General features: G+C 48.4%; 1 protein-coding gene and 1 long non-coding RNA gene across 9 annotated transcripts in view; one reads left to right on the top strand and one right to left on the bottom strand.

Moving 5' to 3' along the window:
* On the top strand, positions 1-12933 carry LOC144369427 (uncharacterized). The gene is made up of 3 exons (XR_013429177.1): positions 1-660; positions 9529-9722; positions 12834-12933. It is a non-coding gene; the product is annotated as an uncharacterized LOC144369427 (long non-coding RNA).
* Positions 1-14262, bottom strand: part of Dnmt3a (DNA methyltransferase 3 alpha) — a 103796-nt gene that overhangs the window by 23534 nt on the left and 66000 nt on the right. The window contains exon 1 of one of the 8 annotated variants that reach the window (XM_040271412.2): positions 597-720. The exons of 5 other annotated variants lie outside the window; for them this stretch is intronic. Coding sequence is in view for 2 of the 3 variants with exons in the window: in XM_040271409.2 (XP_040127343.1) it covers positions 597-600 (4 nt within the window). In the remaining variant the exon portion in view is untranslated. Of the gene's footprint in view, positions 1-596; positions 721-14262 lie in introns of those variants that run through there. 2 more of the 8 variants (XM_040271409.2, XM_040271410.2) reach the window with 2 other exon arrangements.

Raw genomic sequence — 14262 nt, 5'->3', positions numbered from 1 at the left:
AAGCCCACGAGGTCTCGGGCTCTCCCTGTGTCACAGGGCATCAGGCTGCCCCCACAGCCCATCAGGGTTGTATTGATCCCCGCCCCTTCTTCTGGCAGCCTGCCCTGTGGCTCCCAGGAACTTCATGGGGGTGGGGGGGGAACTATCCCTCAAGAGGCCACAGCTGGAAGGTCCCTGAGGGCAATGTGATCCCCCAACCCGGCACAGAGGTCAACGAGAAATCGCCAGGCACCATCTGCCAGCAGCTCAGCCCAGGCTGCTTCCAACCCAACTCCTGGTCACAGCTGCCCTCGGCCAGGCCGCCTGCTCCCCCAGCCTGCAGTTACCACTGCCCGGGGTGATCTTCCTGTCCCCTGAGGGCGCCAGGTGCCACTAGAGCCTGGTGAAGAGTGGGGCCTTGGGGCTCCTGAACTGGAGTGGGAGGGACGGCACTAAGTCAGCATCTCCAGAACTCTAGCGGGCCGGGGACGCCGCGGCAGCTGCGGGCCGGGGAGGCATACTTGACTCTTTTCAAACACTGAGGGCTGCGGGGATCCTCCCACCCGGCTGCCGCCTCCCCGCCCCCAGTCTCCCCAGGGCTCCGTCCAGGAACCTACCCATAAGGCCAGGTGCAGCCCCTCTGCGGTCCGGCTCAGGTGTGAGCCCCGGCCCTGAAGCTCTGTAAGTAGCTGCCCGTCTGGGGGGAGGGGAAGGGGGCGATGGGGCTGGGGGCGGAGGGGGCCAGAGTGAGGGGGAGGGGGCGGTGGGGGGGAGGGAGGGAACATTTTCTTTGTCTAGAACTCCAGGTCACGTGGGCCCCGCTGGAGTGCCTGGTTGGCTGCTGGCGGGCCGGGGGAGGGGGCCGGCCTCCGACGCTGGCAGTGGGCCAGCCCCTCTCGGGGGTCCGAGGGGCGCGGGGGCCTGGGGGCGAGGCCGGCCCGCGCCCGTTCCCAGGGCCCCGCCCCGGCCGGCCGAGCGCGCCCCTCCTCCGGCCGGCCCGCCCTGCCCCCGCGGCCCCCTCCCGGGAGGAGATTAGCGGAGCGGGCCCGGCGGGGAGCCGCGGGAGCGGGGAAGGAGGGCCGCAGGGAGGGGCGGTGTGCGCTGGCCGCGGGCCCTCGGGGAACCTGGTGGAGTCCGGGCGGGACGGGAGCCGAGCTTTCGGACGGTCTGGAAGAGCCGGGAGAAAGTTGTAGAAAGTGAGTTTCGCAGAAGCACGACCGGAAAAAGAAAGAAAAAGCTCACAGATAAGCGAGTCCCAGGCAGTTTAGGGAAACTCCGAATACAGATGGAGGGACAGAAGGCAGCCGCAAGGAAACTGCGCGCTCCAAGACGAGAACTGCTCCCGCTTCACGCTACAGGTGGACAGAAAGGGTGCTTACAAAGAGTGGTCGATAGATTCGGACATTGTGAGCCTCTAACTGGCCAAGTCCCGGGAGCCCCCGGGTGGCTCATTTTCCTATTTGTAATGTTGAGTAAAGTAGAGCAATGCCTCCGTTCCCAGCCAAGCCATGTGTAGCTTAAGACGACATTATTGTCGCCAGGAACCTCCAGGCGTAGCCTACCTCCGCCATTTCAAGCTACCTCCTAAGCAGGGGCACCTACCCCCAAGGTGACACAAAGTCTCCACCCAGAGCCCTCCATTAGATGGGCTGTAGCATCAGATCCAGGAACAGACACTTGTCCCTGCCCTCAGGGAGCTGCCAGATTCCACTAGTCTTGGGGAGACTGGAAAATCCACTGAAAAACAAGTGTATGTAAGATAACTGTACCACAGATCCCAAGCAGATGGGCTCACAAGACAACGAAAATGGGTGGTAGGAATGATGAATGAGGTTACAGAGGTCAGAGGGATTTGGAATGAGGTCAGCCAGGCAGGATAAGAGATAGAGATATTAGGCAAATGAAGGAGGGAGAACCATGCTCACCTCCACCCTCCCAGTTCCACTAAAGCTAAGAGGAAGAAAAATATAAGGATAGATTGTAAGAAGGGTCAGGCATGTCAATGGATATATTCTGTAACAGTGAAGGATATATTCTGACAAGATAAATGGGTATTTTAGAAAAACTAGTCCTATTTTCAGTTTGCAAGATGAATTAAAAAGGACAGCAAACTGAAGGTGAATGCTCCCAGCAGTAGAGGGCTGTCTGGCTGCAAAATTGGCAAAAACCTGGACTTGAGTTCTGATGCCACCACCATGACCTTGATGTGAGCCACTTAACCCCAAGAAGTCTGTTTTCTCATCTGCAAAACAAGAGAGATGACATCAGCTCTCTCAAGCTTAAGACCAGCATCCTAAGGACAATGAGATAACTCCCCAGGTGCCTGGCCCCCAGCCATAGTCAACTGCGACACACCAGCTGGAACAGGTATCAGAATAATGAGGACAAGAAATGCACTGTTAAGGACAGCCCACATCTCTTCAGGGTCTCAGCTCATCCTTCCCAGGGCCATCAGAACAATAAGCCCTGAAAAGAATGGAGCTCTCCATATCAGAGGACCTTCTGCATATAGGACTTGGATTACAAGCTTCCCTCTCAACACTAAACTTGTTCACAAGGAAAAACCAGTTCCATCAGCAACAAAAAAAGTCCTCTTTCTCCCAATCCATCTTTCAACCTAATCAAGTTATCTGCAGATAACATCTTTTCAGGAGATGCTCCAGCCATCATGAGAAGCCCAGAATTTGGGGCTAGGTGTGTAGGTCAGTGGTAAAGCCTGTTTCTAGCATGAAAAAGGCCCTGGGTTTGCCCTGAATTTACCCCTCTTGCCTGCCCCTGAAATTTAAGGAATGTGAAATGATTTGCTTAGGTGCTTGCCCTTCTGCTGCCTTCTTAGCATCTGGGCCCTGTCAACAACCACCTTAGACCTTCACCCCAGGCCTCCTCTCAAAAGGAAGTTTTTGATTTCTGGCTTGGCTCTTCTTTTCATATATCCTGTATCATCTGTGATACCTCCTTTTCCATCATAATACAACTGAACACCTGAGTCTGTTCTGTGGTCCTAGGACTTCTCCAGACAGTAATAAGCAGCCAAGATTGAAAAGTGTCAGAACTAACCATTTGCTTTTCTCAAATGGCCCACAAAGAAAGTAGCCACTCTCCCCTAGCTGTCAAACTTATTTATTTTCTTCCTTTAAAATTCAAGTCAAGCCAGATGTGGTTATGGACACCTGTAATATTAGCTCTGGAGGCTGAGGCAGGAGGATTGTAAGTTTGAGGCTAGCCTCTGCAACTTACTGAGACCCTGTCTCAAAATAAAACTGAGGGCCTGGAGTTGTAGCTTGGTGGTAGAGTGTTGCCTAGCAGCTGAGGCACTGGGGTTCAATCCTCAGTAGCGCATAAAGATAGATAAATAAATGTATTGTGTTCATCTATAACTAAAACTATTTTTAATATAAATAAATAAAATAAAATTGAAAAAAAGGGCTGGGAATGTAGCTCAGTAGTTGAACACTTGCTTAGCAAGTGTAAGGTCCAGGATTCAATACCCAATGCCACAAAGTTAATTTTAATTTAATTCAAGTCAAATCTTAGCTCTTCCACACAGCTTCCCAACTTAAGAAAAAGGAAGCCCAGACTCAAAAGTATCCCCTAACAAAATGAGGGCATCTTCCTTTCCTGAGGCCATGCAGACAAGAAACACTGCCCTTTTACGGACTGAGTCATGTAACCAGGCATGTGTCTTCTTCAGGATCAGTAGACAAGAATCAGACCCCAAAGCAAAAGAGACCCCAAGATCTAGGATAAGTAAGAGGTGATTTTGGAAAAAGGTCAGATATTAAAAAAAAATAATAATAACAGGGTAGCCTTTAAGGAACCTCATGTCACATATGCCTTTGACCTTATGTCACATATGCCTTTGACCTTCCGGGTAATTCCTGAGATAGGTCTTTTGATTGAGATAAAGATAGTCAACTTAAAATAGCAGCTTAATGTAAAATAAGCCCTGTCCTTGGAATTATCATCAAAGTATGTTGAAAGGAGGGACTCTTGGATGAAAAGAAGTGTGGTGGATGTCAAGAGCCTAAAAGAGGTGCTAGAGAGGAAGGATCCACCCTGGCCCAACAGAGAGGTGACCTCAAAGACAGAGCACATTTCCTCTCTGGCAGGCAAAGGCAGCAGTGACTCAACAGGCCACAGAGATGATGAAAACCTCTTGGGGACACCTGACTCTCAGCCCTATGCTATATTCATCAAGCAAACTCCTAACTTTAATTACATTTTCCAGTGGCGCTCATACCTTTTATGTTGCCAGAAAACCACAGGACAAGTATTATGATCTATGTGACCAGGACATGTCCTATTCTAAATTGCTAAATATACTCTTCTGGTATATGTCACTCTCTGGGGTCTTTGAAGAACATTGTCATAAGAGTGTACCCTTGCCAGGCACCTGCCTATGATGCCAGTGGCTGGAGAGGCTGAGGCAGGAGGATCGCAAGTTCAAAGTCAGTTTCAGCAAAGCAAGGCACTTAGCAACTCACTGAGACCCTGTTTCTTAATAAAATACAAAATAGGGCTGGGGATGTGTCTCAATGGTTGAGTGTCCTGAGTTCTCAAATCCCTGGTACAAAAAAAAAAAAAAAAAAAAAAAGGACTTTCAGGCCCAGAGAACTGAGATGAGACCCTGGGCCAGGATATTGAACCAAAGAGCAGTAATGCCTGGAGGTCCAAGCTGCAATGGCCACTCCTACTTGCCTTGTTTTAGCTCAAGTTCAGTGTTCTGTAGCATGTTTTAAAGTGCCCTGCTGGCAGGGTGAAGGCAGACTATTTGTTGCCATAACCAACAGGACACTTAACACCTGCGTCCCTTTACTCAAAATCAGAGAAGCCACGACCCTAAAAGCCATCTGCAAAGCAACACACTGGGGAGTCACTGAATATTTTCTTCCTGTCCTCACTGACCCTGCCAAACAAAAGACTTTGAGGTCAGGATGGGTGTTCAAACCTGTCCTCCTGCCCCCAGCTTAAAGGCCTCAGTGCCAGGTGATCAATACTCTTTGCACAACACTTAAGGCCCCCACAAATCTGGAGGCCTCTGTGACATATCACGCAGCCCATGCTCTGCCACCCACTTGCCACTCCTCATGCTGCTCCTCTTGGAATGCTCTTCCCCTTCAACTTCCACCAGCCCAGATCCTGCCCATCCGTCTACGCCAGCTCACCATTTACCTCCACCAGGGAAATTTCTCTAGCCCTGTGCTTTCCACTAAAGTAGCTACTAGCTGCATATAGCTATTGAAAATAAATAAAAATTAAAATATGGTTGTTTTTTGCACTAGCCACATTCTGAGTATCCAAGAGAACCACAAGTGAATGGGGGCTACTGTACTGAATAGCACAGATTATAGAACAGTTCCCTCCCCACAGAAAGTTCTTTTGGACAGGGCTGCTCTGGCCCTTTACCCTTGCTCCTGCTATTGTCCCTACCTTCCCCTATAGTCCCTTATCTACTACCTTGTCTCTTCCTTCTCCTGCTCCTCCTTCTCCTCCCTCCCTCCCTTAGATCTGCTGGTCTTACAGGAAGGCAGCTGTGTATACTCCTTTTCTCTGGGATATAAATATCAGAAGGCCTGAACTGGATCTTAATTCAGTTTGATTTGGAAGCACTGTGGACAGGGCACCTTAATGGAAGACTCAAACATTGGTTCCTGAACTGAAGGCAACATTGTCTCAGAAGCTTTATCCTAAGCCACCCAAGTTCCAGGTTGGGGGACAGATAACTTTCCACTGTAGAAATTCTAATGGTTGCTGAGGGTCCGGGTCTAGGCTCCCCAAAGCAGCCAAGAACCTTCATTTTCCTATTCCCCTGCAATCCATGGGGGGTTGCAAGCAAATGACCAGCACTGGGCTGCTGGCAGTGAAGCTAAAAATAGCCACAGAGCCAACAGCATGGAGTTAGCAGGACTTGTTGCTAAGGAGACGGCCGCAGAGAGAGCAACTAAGCTGGAGAAGGTGTCAGACTTGCACCCAGAGAGCAGAGGCCATGCTGGGGGACTTTAAGTTGACAGGGGTCCAGGGCTCCCACCTAGGGATGTGCAGCTTTCTAGCAGCTTCTGACTAATGCTCTAAGTGGGGCAAATGCCCCCCCCCATCCCTCAGTACCTCATCTCCATGGAAACCACCATGACTTGGGTGAAGTACCAGCCCCTGGAAGGGAGGCCTCTGCCTGGAGCTGGTTGTTATGGCAACATCCCCCCCTTCCTGTCATTCTCTCTCTCCTGGCTTCTCCTGAGGGAAGAGGTGGGGGCCAGACTTGGCTTAGCCAGCATGACCAGGAAACACTGGCTTCCTGGCACAACTAACCTGCCAGGGGTTCCAGAAGCTCCTGGGAGCCTAGAAGGGCCAGTCAGTCTTCAGCCCCAGGTAGAACTTCCTTTTCTTTCCATGAGGCCTCTGCAGGTCATCCTGCCAGGAGAACCCCAAAACTTACTGGGTTTAAATGAGATTAGGATCACCCAAGGAGGATTTTAAAAATAGAGATTCTTGGGCCTTACCTATCAGCAGCACCCTTGGGGAGGGGCCCAGGACTCTAGTAAAACCTCTCTAGGTAATGCTGATGCCAGCCAGGCGTGAGAACCAGAGACTCTTTGTTACAAATGAGGAAACTGAGGCCTAGAAAGGACTGCGCCCACCTGAAGAGCCAGAATCACTAACTGAGGAGGAAGTGGGGTGGAGAGAAGACTGTAGGAAGGAGGACATGCGAAGATGTGTGCCCATGCCACACTTCAGCCACTTGTCCCAGGCCAGCCACTTCACCTCCGGGGCCTTTCCCTTCTGCTCCCTTTCTGGTCATATCCTTTATTGCCTGGTATTTGGTCATGATTTAAAACCGCAGGGCTGGACTAGCTTTGCCCTATGGAAGAAGGCAGTAGGCTGGGAGTCTGGTTCCCAGAGTGTACAGAATGGTGGCAGTCCAGGCAGATGATTTGGACTGAAAAGAGAAATCCATCCTCCCCCTCCTCCTGAAGAAAAGCAAAAGGGTCACCATGGCAACTGCAGTGTGCTGGACTAGTTGGGCTCCATGCCACAAGCCCAAACCTGGGCCCTGAAGCAGAATCTCCTCCCTGCAGTTCAGGAGAGGCACAGCACTTGAGTGAGAGCCTCCGGGCAGGGACACCCCACCCCCACTTACCAGATTAATTTCCTGAAACCAACCTCAGTGAGCCTGCCTGAAACACATCTAGACCCAATATGGCCCCAGGGTGAGTCCCAGGCACCTGCTGGGTTGGTAGGCCCTGAGGAAGGGAAAGAGAAGAGGAAGAGATGGGCCTCCACCTTCTGTTACTCACAGCCTAATTGTGTATCACAGACCCGCCACACATAAACCACAGCCCACGTTCAAGACAGCCTGCAATTAGATGGCAAATTACGTGGTAGCGACGCTTCCTACATGTTCCCAGGGAAATCAGACACTCAGGGATCAGCAAAGGCAGGAAGATTCAAGGGACGACAAGCAAGGGTGTACCGGAATGGGCATACCCTCTCGCTTTTCAGGCAGGAATGGCCAGATTTGGGAGTCACCTACTGCTGCATTAGCCCCAGCAGATGAGGGGAAGAAACAAACACAGGCACAGTCACTAGCCGATCTGGTAAGAGGGGCTGAAGCATGGGACCTGCTCTACCCGGGCTCAATGGTGCAAGCCTGTAATCCCAGTGGCTCAGGAGGCTGAGGCAGGAGGATTGCGAGTTCAGAGCTAGCCTCAGCAAGTTAGCAGAGGCACTGAGCAACTCAGTAAGACCCTGTCTGTAATAAAATACAAAATAGGGCTAGGGATGTGGCTCAGTGGTCAAGTGCCCCTGAGTTCAATCCTGGTAACTTCCCAAACGCACACCACCATCTCCCCCCCATCCCCTCCCCCGAACCCCCCCCCCAGCAAAAAAGAAAGAAAGATAGAGGCCCTTGGTTCCATCCCAAACACCACAAAAATAAGTAAATAAGATGCAGGGTAGAGGCCCTGCCAGAAAGACAGTACTTCCCTTCTCACTGACCCCCCTCCCCTCCCTGCCACCACCAGCTCTCTCCTAATCAGCCCTCAGCCCTCCTCGCTCAGCCCTGTGCTTCCCTAATGGCTTATGCTTGGAAGCCAGAGGGACCAGGTCTGCAGCTAGACCTCCTGCCTCCCTCTGCCCACCTGCATTCTCTTTGCTGAAGCTCCAGGGCTGATCCTCCTGTCCTGTCACTTTTGTCCACTAACAAAGAACTGCTCGGTCTGCACTGCTCCACCTGAGCCTGGGGACCTGGGCAGGCAGCAGAGATGACATTACAGGGGTGAGGTGTAGAAAGCTGCACTGACCCCAGGACTTACATGCTCCTTAACATGAGAATTAAGGGTGGGGGGCAGTTGGTGGTGGGAGAGGTATAGTCTGGACTGGGCAAGGTGTAGCTGATGACAAGACCTTACCTCACCACCTAGCTTCTCTGGACCCGTTTCTTAGCCAGCCAACAGGACTATAAATATCTGCCAAATATTACAAATAAGATCAAAGGAGGGCTGGAGTTGTGGCTCAGTGGTAGAGCGCTTGCCTGGCATGCGTGAGGCCCTGGGTTGGATCCTTAGCACCTCATAGAAATAAATAAATAAATAAAAGATCCATTGACAACTAAAAAATATTTTTTAAAAATTCAAAGGAAATCAGAGTGGGCAATACTTGGAAAGCAGAAAAACCTTATGACAAGTTTGCTTTAGAACATGTGGATGTTTTTACTTTGTTTTAGAAGCCAGTCCCGGGGAGAAGTGCTAATTCTATACTGGGAGGAGGGGCAAAGGAACTGGTACACCTTAACCACCACCCTTCCCCCACCCTGTATTCCAGAATCTGGGGGCCAAGAGGAGGGGCTAAGGGACCACCATTCAGATTCAGGCAAGCAAACCCTCTCAAGTTTCAGAGTCCAAAGAGAAAGAAGACCTAGCAGACCCTGGGGACAAACATGGCCATCTCCATCAGAAAGGGAAAATTTAAATTCCTGTACCCAGCCCTTTTCCGGTCTTCCCCCACAACCCTGCCCAGGCTTACAAAGTGCCTGCCTCCAAGCCCATCTTTTTTCCTCCGCTGGTCCTTCCAGATCCAAGAGCCTGCATCTGGACCTACATCAGAATGACCTGGAGACCTTTAGCAATGACTTGAGCTGGCTGCCACTAAATTCCCGGTGTGATTAATCCAGGCAGGTTGTACAGTTTAAACAAAATTCCTAGGTGACCCTACTGTGCAGAGGTCCCAGATGCAGGTTATACAATATTTCAGGGAATTTCTTCAGGTTTGGTTTAATTCTAAGCATCTGAAGCTTGGTGGTTCTCAGACTTTAGAAACCCCTGGAACCTTGTGGGGAACTGGTTGATATCCAGACCCAGCAAGCAATGCCCTGAGATCCTGCTGCAGTGGCTCAGAAAGGAGACCTGTCTTTGGATACATTGCCCAGGTGATTCTGAGGGGTGAAAAACAAATCCACCTCCAGGGAACACTGAATTCTAGTAACACCTTCATCTTTGGTGTGTATGGAAAGCAGGTCTAACTCAATTTTCATTTTCTGATTTTTGCCTCACAAAGGTGCCTTTCAAACACCACCAAGATTCAAATACAGGGAGTCTCAACGGTTATTCCTATTTTTGTTCAATCCATCTGAGCTGGAAGTGAAAATATAAATATTCGTACTGCCTACTCTTCATTGTTAAAGTGGAAGAAGGGAAGAGCCATGTTAACTGTAAAGTGTTGACATGAAGAATAGCTACGTCAGAAAAATGGTAAGGTGGGCAGGTGGTGTGGAGCAAGTGCAGAGTGACCAGTGACTGATGAGAGGGCTGGGGATTTGGCTCAGCTGGTAGAGTGCCTGGCTCACATGCACAAGGCCCTGGGTTCAATCTCCAGCACCACCAAAAAAAAAAAAAAAAAAGTGACAGTTGAGGATAAGGGACAGACCTTAGGAAGGACTCCACAGATGGGTGAGAAGGGGGCTTAGTAGACCTTAGTCTTCTAGCTGTCCAAGAAGTCTTAAAGCACACTGTTCTACCTTTCCTTCCCTTAATTTTTTGCAGTATTGGGGATTGAACCCAGGGCTTCACACAGGCTAGGCAAGTGCTCTATCATTTACCTATACTCCCATCCTTTTTTACTTTATTTTGAAACAAGGTCTCACTAAATTGCCTAGGCGAGCTTGAACTTGCAATCCTCCACACCACTATGCCCAACCCCCAAAACAAATTTTATGAACATTGTTTTATCAGAGTCCTTATAAGGATGCTTTGCATAATGTGCCTCTAGGAAAAGCCTATGGGAGAGGTCTCAGAATTTGCTGAGGTTTGGAGTTTTTGTACAAGGTAGTAGGGGTGACAAAGTGAGCTACAGGTCATGATTTAGTCCTCTTCACCACATTTTAAAATCCCTGGAGTCATGGAGTCTAATTCTGTCCAGGGAACTCAAGTGCAGAGAGGAGAAAGAGCTCCTCAAATTGATCAACTAATCAGAGGCAGAAGCTAAGACCGGAAACCAGGCCTCCTGAATCTCATTCCAACATTGTCTTAATCCAATTTCACAATGTCAGACAGTCAGGAGAAAACAGCAAGTCAAGGGCAGGGCAAGGAACCAAGTGGAGCTGGGAGGGACAGGTCACAAGAGCTAAAAGGACCTGAGCCTCACAGAGTCAGGCAGCGCTGGAGGGTCTCTTCTAAACCTGCTTGAATTCATGACAACCCACAATTGCAAATCAGGAAAACTACCTGCGTGCAGAACAGAAGTCTGAGATCTGGAGTCTGGTTTTGCCCAGAGGCCTCTCCACTGGGATATCCATCTGGCTCTCACCTACTTACCTCGGGAAATCTTAGTTTCCCAGTGGTAAAAACAGGGATGAAGTGCTTTTTATAGGACTGGGGGCGTAGCTCACCAGGAGCATGTCCTAAGCATGTGCTAATCATGCATGAGGCAGAAAGACCTAGTTTTAGTCCCCAGTACCAAAAACACAAAAACAAAAAATGAAAAACAAATGTATAGTAATTGGGGAAAATATGTTTTAGGGGTATGGTGAAAGTTAATACTCTGGGTGTAAGAATGTGCTGGTGCTCAATATAGTCTGCCCTCCACCCCCCAGCTTGGGCTTTGCGGTGGCAGGCCATTGGATGCTGGATACATTATGGATATATTACTAACCCCCATATACTTATTTTCTCACTACTAAAAAGTGGGGGTTGTTCAGAGAGCTATTCTCTCTGTGCCCCCAGAAGTGAATTCTCCATTGTGCAAACAGCTCATCCACTTAAAGGACACTGGAGAGTTCCTCTGTGGCAGTTTTCACAGCTTAACACAAAGGTCAGCCCTGGAAGCCACTCTTGATTATGGGCTGTCACAGGAGCACCTTTAAAAGGTGGCCAGCCTTTTGGTAAAGTGTACTTGTTGTGCCTGCTTCAACTGTCACTGGCTCCTCAAAGGGTGATGTTCGTTTGGAGGCACTTTTGCAGGCAAGGCAGTATTGTGAGGAATGTCTGCCTCAAATGCCCACCTTGGCTCCTAATTTGGTTGTAGCCCTTATTGATCTACTTTGCAAAAGCCCAGGAGATCACACCTCGGTCACCTTCTCTTCCCATAGCCCCTTGCACAGACGCCTACACAGGGGGCGCTGAGCAATTGCTTATTAAATGGAATATGGCCCAGCAGGAGGTAGTCCTCTAGACTTTCTCTCTAGAAGGCTGATCTTCCCAGGGCAGAAAGGAAGAGCAGTCTTTGGGGACCACAGGTTGTAAAGCAAGAGGAAGTAACATTTGCTAAGCTTAACAAAGCAGCAGCACCACAAATGGCCAATAAACCTATGAAAAGATGTTCAACCTTGCTTTTTAATCTGGGAAATGCCAATTATACTCATAATCAAAAACCATTCCCCTCCCATTTGATTAGCAAAGTATTGATGTTGGCAAAGGCAGACGTCATCTCTACTCTGTTCTTGGAGCATAAATTGGTGCTGCCCTTTTTAGAGGGCAACTTGCCAAATTTTATAAAATACAAACTGCACATTCCCTTTGAGTAGCAGTTTCTCTTTCTAGGTATCTGTCTCATAGAGACGCAGATGCAGAAAGAATCAGGATCTAGGATGTTCACTGCTGCAATAACTAGTCAGAAAAATATTGTGCACAACATAAATGACCACTAATAAGAGGCTGGGTGAATAAAATCATAGTGATCTAAATGGTGGAATGAAATAGGAATTACATGGTTAGACTGGCCAGGCTTATTGTAAATGAAAAACCAAGCTGTAAAACCAAGCTGTAGTGTGGTTCCATTTATATAAAAGAAAAAAAAAATCTGTGAAGAAAAATTATGTATTTGCATGTAAATCTAGATGGATAGGAATAATTGTGACATTTGTACACCAACCCAATAGCATGAAGCCCTTTAAAATTTGTGGGTTTTTTTTTTTTTCCTTCATCATAGTACTGAACTCAGGGGCACTCTACCACTCAGCTATATCCCCAGCCCCCTCCCCTCTTTTTTTTTTTTTTGGTGACAGCATCTCACTAGGGTTGGCAGTCCTCCTGCTTCAGCCTCTCAAATAGCTGGCATTACAGGTGAGTGCCACCATGCCCAGCACCTAAAGTATATATTTTTTAATATTTATTTTTTAGTTGTAGTTGGACAGAATACCTTTATTTTATTTATTTATTTTTATATGGTACTGAGGATTGAACCCAGGGCCTCACACTTGCTAGGCAAGCACTTCACCACTGAGCCACAACCCCAACCCCCTAAAGTATTTTGAAGAAGTTAAAATTGGGGTGTGGGGGACAGAGTTCTCATAACATGTATTTATAAAGAGATTGTATAATACTTATGTAATTTAAAATACTTTTTTTTCTTTGTTTCTTTGGCAGTGCTGGAGATTGAACCCTAATGCATGCAAGGAAAGTACTCTACCAACTGTGCTATATCCCCAGCCCCTAAAATACTTTTAAGAAACTTATCAATCTCCTATTTTTTTAAATATCTATTTATTAGTTTTCGTCGGACACAACATCTTTGTTTGTATGTAGTGCTGAGGATCGAACCCGGGCCGCACGCATGCTAGGCGAGCTACGGCTTGAGCCACATCCCCAGCCCCCTTATCAATCTCCTATTACATGCTAGCTCTGTGCTAGGAGTGTTAATTAAGGGTTGTTTCCTCTTTAATGCACACACCTGCAGGACATCTTTGCCCTCCTGGTAACTCCCGCCTGCCAGCCCTGGGGGCAGAGGTGCCCAGAGGACCTGCACTTAACAAACTGTGGTTGGGTAGAGGCAGTAAACAAACTGTTGAGTGCTGCTCCCATGGAGTTGAGATCTACGCAGAAGAGCAGCACTTGGCCAAGTCTATCCACAGAGGGACTTTAATTTAGTGGTGAGTTACAGTGATGTCTAAGGTCTCACGACCAGGAAGCCAGCATTTGAACTTGCCCCCAGAGGCCATAGTGAACAGCACCCTGCAAAACTTTGCTCCTTGCTGGACAGTCTGGGATAAGGGCAGGATTGTGTCTGAAGGTAGTGGAGAAACTACGATATTTGGGCCACAGATGATTCATTTTCTTCACTATTTGGTATTTATTTTTGTGGTGCTGGGCATTGAACCCATGGCCTTGTGCATGCAAGGCAAGCACTCTACCAACTGAGCTATATCCAGTATTTATTAATATATTAATACATTCAGTGTTTATTAAGCTTCTAATTATCATAAGGATGCATGAGTTGAGGGTCCCGACATTTCAGGTTGGAAACCAGGAAAGAGACTAGGTCTTAGAGCGGTAGGACACGGTACCCCTGCCTTGAAGTAACTGATAACTTGGTTGGGGTAAAGAGATTAATGAGAGAGTTACAACATCGACAGGCTATAATGGAGTGCTAAAACCACTGGGTTAATGGTGGAAGTAACTGGGTTGAAAATATGAGAAATAGTCAGAGGCTATCTGACAGGATGGTGGACACAATGGGGAGCCATTGTGGGTTCTAGGAAGGTCCTGGTCATGATTAAAGCAGAGGATTAGTAAACAGATGGAGGGAATAGGACATGGGACAGGCAGAGGACATCAGCTTCCTAGTTCCTGCATGAATCCCCACGTCAGCCTGAGGGATGGAGAAAATGTCATATTTTCCTCACCTACTTATTTTAAATTTCATGATTTATTTTGTGGTATTCTAAGTGTTTTTTAAGCCTTGGGCAGTAGGTTGGCTTGGGTAGACTGAAGAGAAAGGAGTAAGCCTTGCTCAGTAACTGTGGTCTGATCGACAAGGGAGGTCAAGGGAAAAGGAAATTAAACTAGAGGGGGCGGG

Source organism: Ictidomys tridecemlineatus, chromosome 12 (genome assembly GCF_052094955.1).
Source record: "Ictidomys tridecemlineatus isolate mIctTri1 chromosome 12, mIctTri1.hap1, whole genome shotgun sequence".
Classification (NCBI taxonomy): domain Eukaryota; kingdom Metazoa; phylum Chordata; class Mammalia; order Rodentia; family Sciuridae; genus Ictidomys; species Ictidomys tridecemlineatus.
Note: the sequence above shows the minus strand (reverse complement) of the source record. Positions and strands in the feature narration are given on the sequence as shown.